The following is a 14,491-nucleotide window of genomic DNA, read 5'->3' as shown; positions in this document are numbered from 1 at the left end:
TACCAGGGGTTGCTGAACTTACTGAGTCTCTGAGCTGCGTACGACAATCATTAGTTCGAGAGCCGGGGTGCACCTGCTGGAGTTCGGGGCTTCAACCCTGTTTCTGCTGAAGACCTGAGCCCCAGCAAGCGTGCCCCGTGGCGTTGAAGCCCTGAGACGCCTCTTCCCACTAGGCAGAAGCCCCTACCCCACCACCCTGATGCAAGGCAGAGGTCCTATACTTCCAAGTCTGATAGGTGGAGAACGGTGAAGATGCAGGGGGTTCCGTGAGCTGCACTGTAACTATAAAAGAGCCACATGCAGCTCATGAGCCACAGTTTGGCCACCCCTGGCATATATTGCTGTCTTGGACACTACAAGAAGACAAGACACCAGGAATGGGGCTTAACTAGGCTGCAACTTTATTAAGTAACACATATAGGAGCTATCTTGGAATTACTCATCTAGTACAGGTCATTCTTCCTTCTTCTGTAATCCATACCTTACAGCGAAGTACTATTATCACTCCTCTCACACTGTTAACCTGGTCCCAGCCTGTTGCTCATATCATCGCCCTCCCTCATATGAGGGTTAAGTGTGTGATGAAGAGAGGGTTTGTCTACCCACTGCCTCTCACATCAGAAGCCCTGACCCCAATTCCCCTTAGGAGATGGAGTCACAGTTTAAGGCCAAAAGGGACCACCAGATCTGACCACCTCTGTATCACAGACCATGAGTACCACACAGCACCCACACACTAAAGCAAATTTGCTTCCAATTTCAGTTTATTAGGGAATCAGATCCCCTGTTGTTCACTACCTGAGCTGAGCATCTGCCAAGACGCAACAGAATTAATTTTACAACTTAACCTACCCGGGCTGCTTAGAGGAAGGTGAAAAAATCCACAGCACCCTGGCCAATCTGGCAGTGAGGAGAAATTCCTTCCCAAACTCAAAAAGGTAATTAGCATGAGGCCACAAGATCCAAAAAACCCAGTCCTACTCTAATTTCAAGGGATGGAAGGAAGAATTTTTCTTCCTTGTGTAGAATGGTCCCCTTGGGAAGGGGTAAGGGCTTATAAACTCCCCTGTTAGGTTCTAGGGAGCCCATCAGCTTATATGGCATCCCTTCTGCCACAACCAATCAGCCACAGAGCAACTGTCTTCCCCTTCTTAAGTCCAGCAGAAGAGGGGTGTAGGGCAATTCTTTTTCCTTCCCCTGCAGGTCCAAAGCAGGCTGCAACGTGGAGAACATCTGATGCCATAACTTCACTTCCTTGCTTTTCTTGCTTTTTGTTAGGTATGTTATATACAGACCAATCTTAATGGACATATATGCAGTGTTTGTGCATATTTTTATTAGAATAACATGATTTATATTATTGGTAAGACATGAGTAATGTTACTATAATTGATATGGTAATGTCTTATTCAAGTTAAAATTTTAAAATTGAAGTGTCAGTAACAAAACAGAAAAATAGTTTGTCAAATAAGACTCTGACCTGGTCTACAGCACATATTAAAGTAACCAATAAAACCCTCTTTAGAAAAGCAGCTGTACTCTTTACTACATAAAATTAAAGTCTAACATGAGTATGAAATACCATTAATAAATTAGGATTTTCTATGTGGACTACTATCTTTCCTGCCTAGATTAGTTTGTGACATAATGCAATGTACTTTCTTTAGTACCTTCTCATCCATGTGAGAATCCTTTAAGAGTTCATCTGATTCAATCAGCTGCCCATCCTCGAAAGACTCCTCAATTACACCTCCCAAGGGACAGCTTCCACTTGAGGAATCATGTTTTTGAATCTCATTAGCTGAAAAGGTGGAACATATTACTGCGAAGTCTCCCATACTGAGCTGTTATAGCAATGAAATTTAAGAACTCATATTTCTTTCTATATGTGAAATTTGTATACAATTATTTCAATATGAAAGCTTAAAAGAGTTTCTTCAAAGTAAATATTACAGTAATAGAGAAGGAAGAAGGGAGATACTATTGATCTGACAAATTTTCTAATTTATTTTAGAAAATAATTAAGGTATGGGTTTTGCTACTGATTACCTACATATCTGTTCTCCCTAACTACGCATTTTAAAAATTTCCATTCTTACCTATCAGCAGTGCATCATATGAATCTGTGACAGATTTCAATGTTCCAGATTCTTGAATGGGACTCTCTCTGTTTTAAACAAAAAGTACATTTAAAATCTCTAGTAAAGAGGCAGACTAATCTAACCTAACTACACAAAATCAAAGCTTTCCAGTCCAACAATGAATGCTTTCAGCTATGGACAGAACATGTTTACAGCATAACAGTCCCACTATGAGTTGGTTTTTCTACACTCACATATTGCTTTCCTTGAAAATCCCCCCTTCTAAACACATTCACAATTGTTTTAGTATTATCGTAAGTATAGTACTAATATTTACATTATTAAAGTTCTTCAATTTTGGCTTTTCTCCTCATCACACCTTTGCCTAAAATATTGTTGGGGGAATCTTTCACATCATACGGCAGACAAATCCAGCAGTTACAGAAAATAAGGAAGATTTGTAAATACTGTGTTAGTTAACCAGTTCACCAATTTCAAAATATTTATAACACTTTCCTGCTAGATAAATCCCACAAGGTATTTACTGAAAATGTTACGCAGACTTCATCCACTTCTGGAGTGAAACACAGTATGGCAACACTACACAATTTAAGCTAGGAAAAGAAGAGTACTGCATTCAACAAACATTGTGGCTTATAAATTGGTACAGTCTGAAAAATTACTATTTCCCAGAAACCACGAACAAGTAAAAGTGTTATCTGAAAAGTGCAACCAGACTTACTCAGCAGGCAAGAAACTGCAAAAGGCAACAGGGGACACCTGGGGGCATATTGAGCAACATCATGGCTCAGCAGTAATGAGCTGCTAGTCTTAGCAAGATGATCAGAGGGGGCAGATAGGAATAGAAACATTCTACCTTGGGGAAGTTTAGCAAACAGAGTACAAGGTTTTGCATTATGCGGAAGTTGATGTATATAGACTCTTGGCTTAAATACAAATACCTCAGTGGACTGACAAAAATTCATAGAAAGTTAATTAATTATCCATGAGTTTCACGTCAAACAACATGTTTACTTTGCAGAAACTATATGGAGCTTTCTGTTAAAAGGCAGTCTTTTTATACCTGTTTCTCCCCACAACACATGTGACATCTTTGCTAGTCATATGAAATTCAAAGGATCAGACAATGTGTTATTTTGTTCACAATTATTAACTGCTCTGTAAAATGAATGTCAAGAGATCCAGAAGTTTGCTACCTGGTTATCACTGCTTAACTGCCAAACATGATTTTATTTTTAGAGATTTGAAATACTTTGCAACTGGCAAGCCAAAAATAGCCCTAAATCTTGGCTCAAAGTATCTTAAAATAAGTACCCAGTGTGAAAGACTTTATAGAAACAACTGAGGTTGTCTCAGAAATTGAGATTAATTACTGTACTTGCTGATGATCCATTCATAGGCCTACATCTGAGTAACGAGCCTATGGACGTCACATTCATGCAGGACCAGAAAATATACTGTCTTTGCTGATGTAGCACATTAGAAATAGAGAACAGCTGATGGTATCCCATAGAAATAGTATTAGAAGGTCTAGGAATTAGAATAGCTACAGTCAAACATGCTTGGCTTGAATTTAGATGGTATAGTGAATGTGGGCTGTTCAAATGGCACGCTGCAGGACAAGTTTAGACAAGAAACTCTTCACATTATTGTGTATTGAATCAACCACAACTGTGAACTTTCTATTCTGGGTAGCAAAAGAGATTTCCCTATCATAAACACTGAATTTAGAACGATTTTCACACTTTACTGTTTAAGTACAGGAGCTCTTGTTGATGCGTTAGAGGCAAATGAGCTATTTTTGGGTGATCTTCACCATGGAGACTGCTTTGCTAGTCAGGTCTGAACACTGGAGACAATGATCAAAAAGAGATGGCTTTGTTTGTCATCCACACACTGAAAAAGCAGACTCAGGGTCATTCTTAAAGAGATCAAAACAGACAAGACACAGGGCATATTGTATTGTATCAACTTAATTCATCACTGTGACTGAAGCTAGAAAATGCTATGCTGGAACTCATAAAGCAGAACTGTTTCCACTGCTATGTCCAAAAACTTATCAGAGATGAAAAATGTGAAAGGGTAAACCCTTAAAGTTGCCATTGCACATAGAGAACAGATTCATCAGGATACAGCAACTACCATTCACATGTTTTCAACGCTTTGATTCCTCAAAAAAGCCTAGAGACAAGAAAGAACTGGCCCATTATAACCACTAACAGTCTATTAGCTCCTCGATTTTGAGTCAGGAGGAAAAAGCTAGTTATAGAGCATAAATTATAGAATGTATGATGCAAGAATATGGCAAGCAGATATAACTAACTTTCCATGGCAAATCAAGGGAAGGTTCTGACAAGATACAGAATCCTACATTTTCATTTAAGAGACAAGCTGGGTGAAGTATCATCTTTTTCTGGACCAACCAAACTGCCAACCCTGGCCATCAGCTGGGCAGGCCTGAATTAGAGAGTGTGCCCACATCTAATCCTTGGATAATCTTGTTCTTAATTTATGAGCCTCAATTTCACCATTTATACAATGGGAGTTATATTTACCTATTGTATAGAGATTCTGTGAAACCTAAGAAAATTTTATTGAAGTATTATATAAAAGTAAATATTACACAGCAACTAACAAGAAAAAGAGCTCAGAAGTTTTAGGCTCCCAGCCCTGAGTATTTTACTTTAGGCCTCATGGCCTGAGGGGTGGAACAAACTCCTCTAGCTTTTAAGCATTTGTATGTTTTGACCAGCCCTGCTATGTAAATCATTATACAGTTAGCCAGCTTTGTATCATATCAACATTTAAGGCCACCTTTTAAAAAGTATTTTCAGCTATATATGCACCATGATATGGTGTAAAACTAAACGGTTCTCAAATGTTTTTTCAAGCTTTCCCTGATGACTGTTTAAGGGGGTTTTTTTGTTTGTTTTTTTTGGTTCAACAATGAGGAAAATTTAACTGACTTTTTCTCCTTCAAACACCAAGAAGTCATATTGGGGTAGAGACCACGAACAAAAAGTTTCAGCCCAAAGATGAGTATTTTGGAATGAGCCTGGGTTCTGCAACAGGTGGGGTGGGGTGGGGGGGTCTACAAATTAACTGTACCAGCACTTCTCTTAAGCTACTACTTTCTTCTTCAGAATCACAGCTTCTATTTAAAAAACAAATTTTCTAGCTGTTATAGTTGTGAAGAAAACATCAAAAACGTGAACCAAACAACATCAAGGCAGAAAAATCCAGTCTCTAGAGTCTGGGAACAAAAAGTCTGATATTTGTTCTTTCATTAAGGTGTTAACTCATACCCCAGCGATAGTTAATAATGTTGACATTTCAATTATTTCATTCCTCATGTAAGGAGAGGAAAAATGACAGATCTATACAATATACTGTGAGTCAAGTCTCATTTTGATGCCAAAAGAGGGTGGCATTTGGGAGATACCAGCAATTATTTTTTTCTCGAATCAAAGAGCCCAGCAAAGCCCATGGCATACTGAAACCCCATCAAGGGGGAGCCAAGTTCAAAGAGCTCAGTGGAGCTTAGAGGGCATGCAAAAATATATTCTGAACATCTGCAAAATGCATGGTGGGCAGTATCTCATTTTGGTGCCTTACGAGGGAAGCTCTTGGAAGAGCACTCCCCACCTTTCCTCTCCTCAACCTGACCCCTGGTTATGAGCATGTGATAACTAGGATCTCAAACTACAGCAGTCACCACAAGCTATCACCCTTGGTTATAAGCATATGAAAGCCCATGTGGACTGGATGTCTCAGGAGTTTGGTAATGGGCATACAAAGCTTTACACAGGATTTCAATCTGACAAGATTTCAGTATTACTATCTGACATCCCGATTATCTACGTGAAACAATGTTATCTCCATTCAGCTCTTAGCAACGCATGTTCATATCATGAAACACACCATTAATTGGTATCCTTGATGCCCACAGTAAAAAGGACAAGGAGTAAATGGGTATGGGAACTGATCTTTAAACATATTTCCCCCAGCTCATGGTTAAGGATCAGCGGTAAGGCAACATGTGAGAAATACTGTTGCAACACCGACAATGATCTATCACTTCTTCTGGGAACAGAAAACTTCATTTTCTATTAATAATTATGTCACCTTCTTGGAGCACTAAACTATCAAACCCTGAGACCAACATTTATCTGCATGAGTTAAGAAACTGTCCTAAAGGTCTTTGGATTTGTTTTTGTTGGGATTTTTTTTGCTGCTGCTGCTGCTACTTTACTTTCTCAAAAGTTAGATTCCAAGATACACAGTTAAAATTACACTTTAAAATGGATATTTAAATCACACACTTCAGCACTACACTAAGCAAACTTCCTACTTTCATCCTTTGTTCACCATAGTTTCAGGAAAGGAAGAGGGAGATACCTTGAAATCTTCCTTGACTGTTTTGAAATTGGCAATATTTTTAAAAAAATAGTTTAAAATTTAGAAATTTACAATTAGTTGTAGTATTAACCTAAAAAAGGTTAAGACGACAGGGAGCAAAGAGGAAGCAAATAAAAATTGAAGGGGAAGGCACTTGTCTTCAGGTCTGGAGAAAATTCTGTACTATAAACCTCGATGCAAGTTTTATACTTTTCTCATAAGACCAATTTTGTACAACAGCTAATATATCAAGCAGCTATAAAAAGATTTTGAGTTTAGAGAGACTTATTAAATATTCTCTAAAACTTCAGGGCTGATCAACTACTGAATCACACACACGGTGAGCTGCCATTTATAGAAGTTTGCTAGTACATTTAATTCTGCTCTCGCCCCCTTACTGAACCCTACTATGATCGCAATGTGTAGAACACACACCAAAATGCAAGACTGGTAAAAATACTGATTAGAACCTAGTAGACAAAGGATAGTTTTAAAAATTATTCAGCATGTGAGAAAAATGTATTGTTACTATTTGGATAGCCAAAATCACTTACTCATGGGAATGCAGAAACAGCAGAAGTTACAGCCACAGAAAAAGTTATAAATATTTTGAAATGTCATACTACAACCTAAAGCTATCATTAAGGGACACTGATGAGATAATTCACATATACATCATTACAGCATTACCAGTATTACTCCCACACCTTACTTAAAAAGAATTTTAAATAATTAATTTACTTTTCAGCATTTTTTTTTCATTTCACTCAGCCTGACCAATTCAGTTACTTTGGTTTATAATCACTTTTACTTTCTGGTTCTCATGCAGTAACCATACACTGTGTTAGGATTCAGAACTTTGCCAAGAAATGTTTCAATTCCCAAAGTCCATTTTTACTGATTTTTTTTTTCAATTTCATGAAAACGTTTCTGTTCACATTGAATGCATAACTGTGCTGCCCACTCTGCTAAACATACACATATACAGCGTTTTTGGAGAAACCTAAATACTTGGACTAAACTAAGTTGATGTCTCAACATACTCAGTATTACACAAGTATTTTTATGAAGGTAAAGTAATGATATGCATACCTAAAGTAATCCCTTGAATTCTTAGTTTCTGGAAGGACAAGGCATTTTGGCTTGACATCTTGTTTTTCCTCCGGGGTAGTACTGATATTACAGCGCTTTTCAGTCACATGGTTCATTGTGAATGCAAGCTCCCCTTCATCAGTGGTTCCAAAAAGGTCAGGGTCATCCTGAATTACATCAATCACAAGAATATCATCTTCATAAGCCTTAAGAACATCTGGAAAGTTTTCAATCTTATTCTGTGCAAAATCCATTCTTGATTTCTTTTTATCATCATCATGCATTTCTAATGAAACAGAATGGTCAACTGTTTTACTGGAATAATCTAGTGTGTGACTTTGATCTATATGTGCAGTACCAGAAGAGTCAGCAACATCTTCAAGAGCAGATGACTCCAATTCTCCCTCAAGAAAAGCACACTGATATGTAGAAACATGTTCAGAAAGTATATTCATTTCATTTGAAAGATTTTCAGAATCACCACTGCCAAAGTCCTTACTGCTCATTTGGTCAGCATTTTCCTTTAAGGGGATTACAGAGATATCAGCCTCTTCAGAGACAGGTTGCTGCTCAGAGACTACCATAGAGGAATTCTCCTTGGATCTGTTCTGCCTTGCTGGAGCAGCAGCAGAATTGTGAAGGCATTCCAGTGGACTGTATGTTTCTTTATCTAATGATCTAATATAGTCCACTTTCCTGGATTCCGTTTTATTTTTGCGTAAAGGAATTTTGAAATTTGACAGATTTCCCGTGTTTAACATTTTCATTAAGTTTGGAATTGTAACTGCTTTTTTCACCATTGATGTCTTATGATTAACAATCATTTTACTTATATTGTCATCTTCAGGTATGCCATTCTGGAGAGCCATCATCAGATTTTTCTTTGTTAAAGCTCCTTTGTTTTTATCATTTTGTTTTACTGCCAAATTTAAGGTCACCTGAGCTTCATGGACACCTTCAGACTTAGAAACTATGGGACTACTATCCACTGATGACTCTAGATTTTCGTTACAGGTGACCCTCAAAGTCCCACAAATATCCAATAACGATGACTCTGATGTTCTAACAGAAGTCAGACATTCAATGTTAGAATCCATTATTATTTTACATGAAGATTCTTTGACACTTTCTGCCTCTAACATACTTTGATCTAATTGCCTGGAGTTATCAGTTAAAACCATATCTCTTACAGCTTCGGTATTGTTTTCATTTGAGCATTCCTGAGAACCAGAAGTTGAAGTTTTTCCTTCCAGGAGAGACATGTGATTTTTATGAAACCATTCAGAAGTCCTAGCACATGATTCACGAGGCCAAACGTTTTTACCAGACATTGGTACTATTCTTTGACAGCTATATAGTTGTAATTTCTCAACATTACTTATCAATTTTTCATTTGACACTATCCTCTCTCTCTTTTGGCAACTGGCATCATTGTAGTAATCAGAAATGTAGTCACTGACCGAAGTAACCAGTTCTGGATTATTTGAGGTATTCAAGCGGTCTTGCTGTTGTATGCTTTCTGAATCAAACCCACCCTTTTCTCCTTTTGCAATTTCAGATAGCTCAAGTCTCTTCTCAAAACTATCTTCTGTTGTACAGGGTTTCAAGTGCATTTTTCTATTAACTGAGGCACTACAACCATTTTGTGCTCCTTGAGTATTTGGTTCTAGATGGGGATTTGATTTTTGATCGAACGAAGATGAGGAAGTAGTTTTATTGCTATTTAACTCTAAAACTGCTAAAGAGTCTGTTGTTACAGTTTTATCTTCCGTATGTAACTCATATTCACAGTATTTGTTGTCCATACCTGGGAGAACATTCTGGACTGATGATTTTTCAGAAAGTTTCACCCTTTTCCTGGGCTTTCTATCAATACTCCACTTTCTTTCCCTCAAGCACTTACTGTTTTCGTTTTGACTATTTTTTCTATTTTGGCATATTCCTTCTTTGTCAAATGATATACTTTTCTGTGTGGGAATTTGCATTACATTAAGCTTGCTATTCATGTCACTCTGTCCCATAACACTGTCAGGACAAAAACTCTCTCTCTTACCCTGTGCTACATGCAAGAATCCACCACCAATTTGGTAACTGCTGTTGGTTGCATCAACTGAAGACTTTACAAATGTATTAAGGTGTTGACAGTCATATAATTTTACAACTGGATTCTTTTCTACTGTGGATGGCAAGCTATTATGATAATTTGGGGCTTCTCTGCACTTTTCATCCTCAGACTCTACCAGTCTGCTCTTTGTCACTTTATTTTCAGTTACTTTTACATCCAAATTCTGCAAACATCTGATCTTGGTGATTCTATTTCTTCTCCTGTTACACTGTACTGCAAATCCCCTTGTTAAACCGGGGCATACTGGTATCTTGCTCTGAGTTCCATCTGACTTCGCTACCTGGAGATATTCAGAGCACGCTACTAGTGGTTTCTTTATGTTACAATCTTTTGATATATTTAGATTAGTCTCTAGCTGCTTTCCATCCTGTGCATCTGAGTCTTCCTTAACTGTTATTTTTTTCTTTGCTGATTTTAAAAAAAAAAGAATCACAGTCAGTCTTACACACGAATACAAGTGTTTTAAGAAAAAATTGAACTATTGCCTTTTTAGAAAAAATACTGCAAACATGGTTCTTCAAGACTATTCTCTACCAAATAAAACTATAGAGGTGAAATGTAGTTGTGTTACATTTTGACGAACATTTTTACATACAGAAAATAACTAGCATATTAACTGGCTTAAAATATCTGTTATATAAAGTCTTTACAGAACGCGAGGCTGTTATAAGAAAAAAAAATTGAAAGAACTGATAGTAACTTCAAACATATCCCAACTGGCACATCAAACTAACATATTTTTGCAAGAAAATGTTAGATACTATTCCCACTTTTAAATTTTAGGTAAAACCTTTTGTTCACATATCATGTGTTGAAATAAATATATTCAAAATTACAATGTGTTCAAGATCACTCGAGCAAAGAGCAAAAAAAAAAATTAATAATTTTTTAGAACTACAGTCCCTGTTCAAGAAGAATCAGAAAGACAAATTCTTTATTATACTAAAAAAATTACTGTTCTTTTAACAGAAAGTATTCATTAGATCTAAAAACTATTTGTGAACATTTCATTGCAAATCTCAAAACATACTGGTAAAACTTTGTGAGAAAGTTAAAAATACTTTACATAATGTAACAAAATAATTAAACTAAGGCAATGGTTTTCAACCTGAAGTCCGTGGATCCCAGAGGAGGTGGGGGGACGACACCACAGACAATGCAAGATTCCCGAAGGGATTCGCACCTCCATTCGAAATTTGTTAAGGGTCCGCAAACGAAAAAAGGTTGAAAACCACTAAACTAAGGTGCTTGTTTAGTAAGATCTTAAATTTTCAAAATAGGTCATAATTTCATTATTACAGTTTTTCCTATTGCAATAAATCATGCCTATATGAAAAAGGGCTCAAATACTTACTACTATTTTTAACAAGAATACAGAAAAAAGTTTGTATTTCCATCAATAAATTAGAGGCAACATCAATGCTCCTAGTTCCCAACCCGCATATTTATGGACATAGACCTGATCAAAGTTTCCAATTCACTGGAAAGAAATTCCTTCACAAATGGATTAATTTTACAGGTATATTTACAATCTCTCCCTCTTATGAAGATTTTACTTTGTATCTTTCAGCAAAATTTACAACTTTGTTCATTTTTAAATATCTCCCTAGTTCAATTCGTCCCACTTTGAGAAAATCACTATTAACATGCAAAAAACCCACCACTCACAAGTGCACTTTTTGTTTCTGTTGCTAGTGGGATATTATTTTGAATGGTATTTAAAAAGAGGCAACAAGGTTGAGAACTTAAAGCAATTGGGACAGCATCCTACAAAGTAGAGGAGCAACAAGAAAGACAGCAACATATACGCAGAGGAAGTGTGGGGGGGTATGGATATAAGATAGCAATGAACAAATATATAGGCAGATACAGAATAAGATCTTACTAGGCTTTCTGATCTTTAACTTTAGTTCAGCTGAAACCACAGCCTCTTCCTTTCCACCTTTTTGACTCTCACCATTGTCCTCTATTCTACTACTGAACAGATCATCAGCGGGTGTAGAACCCACTTCTTGCCCTACAACCTGTTGCTGCTCAATCTTCCCTCGTCTGCTCCCTCGAGTATTTCCAGCAGCAGAACCCCTGCCTGGTCTCCAGTGCTGGTCTTCATAATCCTTCCCACATATCAGCCTTGGCTGAGAAGCAGCCCGGGTCACCATCTTCACCCTTTCATCTGCTGAGGAGCCCCTGCTCCTCTTCCTGTGTTCTGAGGTTCCTGTCGCCTCCAAGTAAGTCCTACCCTTTTCCCCACATGTCCCTGCTTCCTTCTGGGGCCCTGGTAGCCATAGTTCCACAAAAGAGCTCCTGCCTCTCCTTTCTTGGCTACATGCTCCCTCATGGAGGCCTAGACTCTGTCGCTGCAGTACCACCATGGAATGCCTGCCCCTTATCCTTGGGCTACTTGTACTCTCCTGGGGACCTGAGCTCTGGAGATGCGATTCCTCAGTGGTGCACGACTGCTTACCCCTCTTCCCCAGGCTTCCTACTTCCTCCTGGGCGCCTGAGCTTTGTAGTTGCAAGGAACGCCTGAGCCTCTTTCCTGAGTTTACTGGTTCTTCTCGGAAGCTTAGTCTCTGTGGCTGCAGCACTGCCAATGAGTGTCTGCCTCTCTTCCCCAGGCTCCTTAGTTTCACTTCCACCAAAGACTGCCTACCCTTGTTTCTCAGGCTCCTTTTTTCATCTAGAGGCCCTGACACCCCCACCTCTGTTAAAACACATCTGTTCCTCTTCCCTGGGCTCCCTATTTTCTCCTGGCATCCCGGGACAGATGAGGAGCGCCTTCCCCTCTTCCCCAGGCTCCCTGTTTTTCCCCAAGACTCTGTCCCTGCCAACGAACATCTGTCCCTTTTCACTGGGCTTTCTTCTCCCTCCTTGGGCCTCAGCACTCTTGGTTCTGAAAATGAGCACCGGCCCCTTTTTCCCTGCCTCCTCACTTCCTCCTGAAGCCCCAGTTCTACCAAGGTGTATCGGCTCCTCTCACTCAGGCTCACTACTTCCTTCTCAGAGTCTGAGATTTGCAGGTCCAGTGCCATCAGGCTCCCTGCATCCTTCCCAGGCCCCAGCACTTCTGATTCTAACAAGGTGCATCTGACACTCCTCTCTGGGCTCATCAGTTCTTCCTTGGGGCATGGAATTTGTAAATTTAATTCCATTAAGGAATGTCTGCTCTTTCCCCCTGGACTTCCTAATCCCTCTTGGGTTCCTAACCGTCCCAAATTTGTTGAGGAGCTACTTCTTAGTTTTCCCTCAATCTCTGTTGCCAATTTCTCTTCCAACCTAGTTCCAGAGGAAAACTGCTGCAATCCCTGTCCTCTCTTTCTCTGGATAGCCTTTTCCCAACACCTCCCTACTGGCACCATCACCTGGTCCCAGACTTCAGTTGCAGCATGGTCTGAAACCTGTAAAGCTGCTTCTCTTCTGCCTCCAGCAGCAATGCCTCTTCCTCTGCGGCCTCGTCTCCCTTCCTTTCTTTTACCTAGAAGCCTCGTATTAGTCCCATGTTGCTCCTCCATAGATGCTACTGCTGGGAGCTGCTCACATGGGACCCTGGTGAACAGGATAGGTGATGAAGAGCAGGATAAGGAATGCATTGCTTTTCTCTTTGCCTCCCGCTGAGGGTTCCCCTTGGCCACAGAGAAGTCCCCAGAGTGCGCACCCATCCCTACAGCCACAGGTTGTGGGCAGGGCTCCATCGTAGCAGTCAGTGCCGCCCTACTTAGCTGCACTTTCCGAGGTCTTAGCTGTGGCATCCCGCAGGCAAGGAAAGGGCCCCCAGGCTCTGCAGAAAAACTGCCTTTAGAAGCAAGCAGCCACGGCAGAAACCAGTCCTGCAGCTAGACTACAAACCAACCTGGCAGTAGCCTCAGTATCTGGGGAGAGAGCAGGACCGATGGTGAGGAAACTCGGGGACAACCTGAGTAGCCTCCTAAAAACAGCTCCCAATGCGCCAGGAGGGCTCAGACTTTGAGCGATGGTGCCCGTGGCAGAGCAGCGGGATTCGGCCAGAAAGCTCCACCTGCCTCTAGAGTAGGTGCGTATCAACCAGCCCCCACGCGACAAACCGCCCCCTCGAGCTAGGGCCAGGGGAGGAACAGTTACAGCCCCCCTCAGCCAGCCGCCTGCTGTTCCTGGCCGGGGGCTGTTCGGAGCCTCTTGCCGATTTCAGGGGCTCCACGCCGCCCCGAGGTCTCTGAACTCCGCACCCTCTACGAACTAAAGACCTGTGAGCTCAAATACAGATCCCCGGGCAGGACCGCTGCCTACAGCCCCTCACAGCTGGCAGCCGCCTGTCTGCTCGCCCTACCCTGCTGCTTCCAGCCGTGTCCCCGCAGCGCCCCGCCACCCCACTCACTCAGCCAGCGCCTTTGCCAGTACTAGGCCGCGCCGCCACCCGCCCCGTGGCGCGCGCGCCCCCTCCCGCGCTCGCCCAGAAGCTGCCGGGGCGCGGCGCGGCCCCCTGCGCAGGCGCCCACGGCGGGGGGAGCGGCGCAGGCGCAGGCGCAGGGCTGAGGCCGAGTTGTGAAAGAGGCGCCTCACCAGCCGCAGTGTTTCTCGAGCTTCTCCAGGGAGCGGTTCTGGGCGCTGGGGCGGCACCTAGCGAGGCTGCTGGGCCCCGTCTCCTTGTCGCTAGCTCGAGGAGATCTGTTCAGCTGCTCACGGCTCTGTATGCCTGGGGCACCTGCTTCCGACCGCTGCCACGCTCGCTAGAAGGGAGGTTGGTCCCTGCTGGGTCCAAGCCAGGGCGGGGTAAATCGAGTAAACGGGAGACAAAAGT

The 14,491-nt window shown here is 41.1% G+C and overlaps 1 protein-coding gene across 13 annotated transcripts in view; it reads right to left on the bottom strand.

The window, feature by feature from the left end:
• TOPAZ1 (testis and ovary specific TOPAZ 1) overlaps positions 1-14,091 on the bottom strand; it is a 99,143-nt gene extending 85,052 nt beyond the window's left edge. For 11 of the 13 annotated variants that reach the window (XR_012157495.1, XM_073333333.1, XM_073333335.1 and 8 more), the window contains exons 1-4: positions 11,603-14,030; positions 7,593-10,125; positions 2,100-2,167; positions 1,671-1,801 (exon numbers count right to left, since the gene is read on the bottom strand). Coding sequence is in view for 12 of the 13 variants with exons in the window: in XM_073333333.1 (XP_073189434.1) it covers positions 1,671-1,801; positions 2,100-2,167; positions 7,593-10,125; positions 11,603-13,466 (4,596 nt within the window). In the remaining variant the exon portion in view is untranslated. Of the gene's footprint in view, positions 1-1,670; positions 1,802-2,099; positions 2,168-7,592; positions 10,126-11,071; positions 11,451-11,602; positions 14,031-14,068 lie in introns of those variants that run through there. The other 2 variants (XM_073333336.1, XM_073333345.1) reach the window with 2 other exon arrangements.
• Positions 14,092-14,491: the final 400 nt, after the last annotated feature.

The sequence above is a fragment of the Lepidochelys kempii genome, chromosome 2, assembly GCF_965140265.1.
Source record: "Lepidochelys kempii isolate rLepKem1 chromosome 2, rLepKem1.hap2, whole genome shotgun sequence".
NCBI classification, from domain to species: domain Eukaryota; kingdom Metazoa; phylum Chordata; order Testudines; family Cheloniidae; genus Lepidochelys; species Lepidochelys kempii.
The sequence above is the reverse complement of the archived record's forward strand: the minus strand, read 5'-3'. Positions and strand labels throughout refer to the sequence as shown.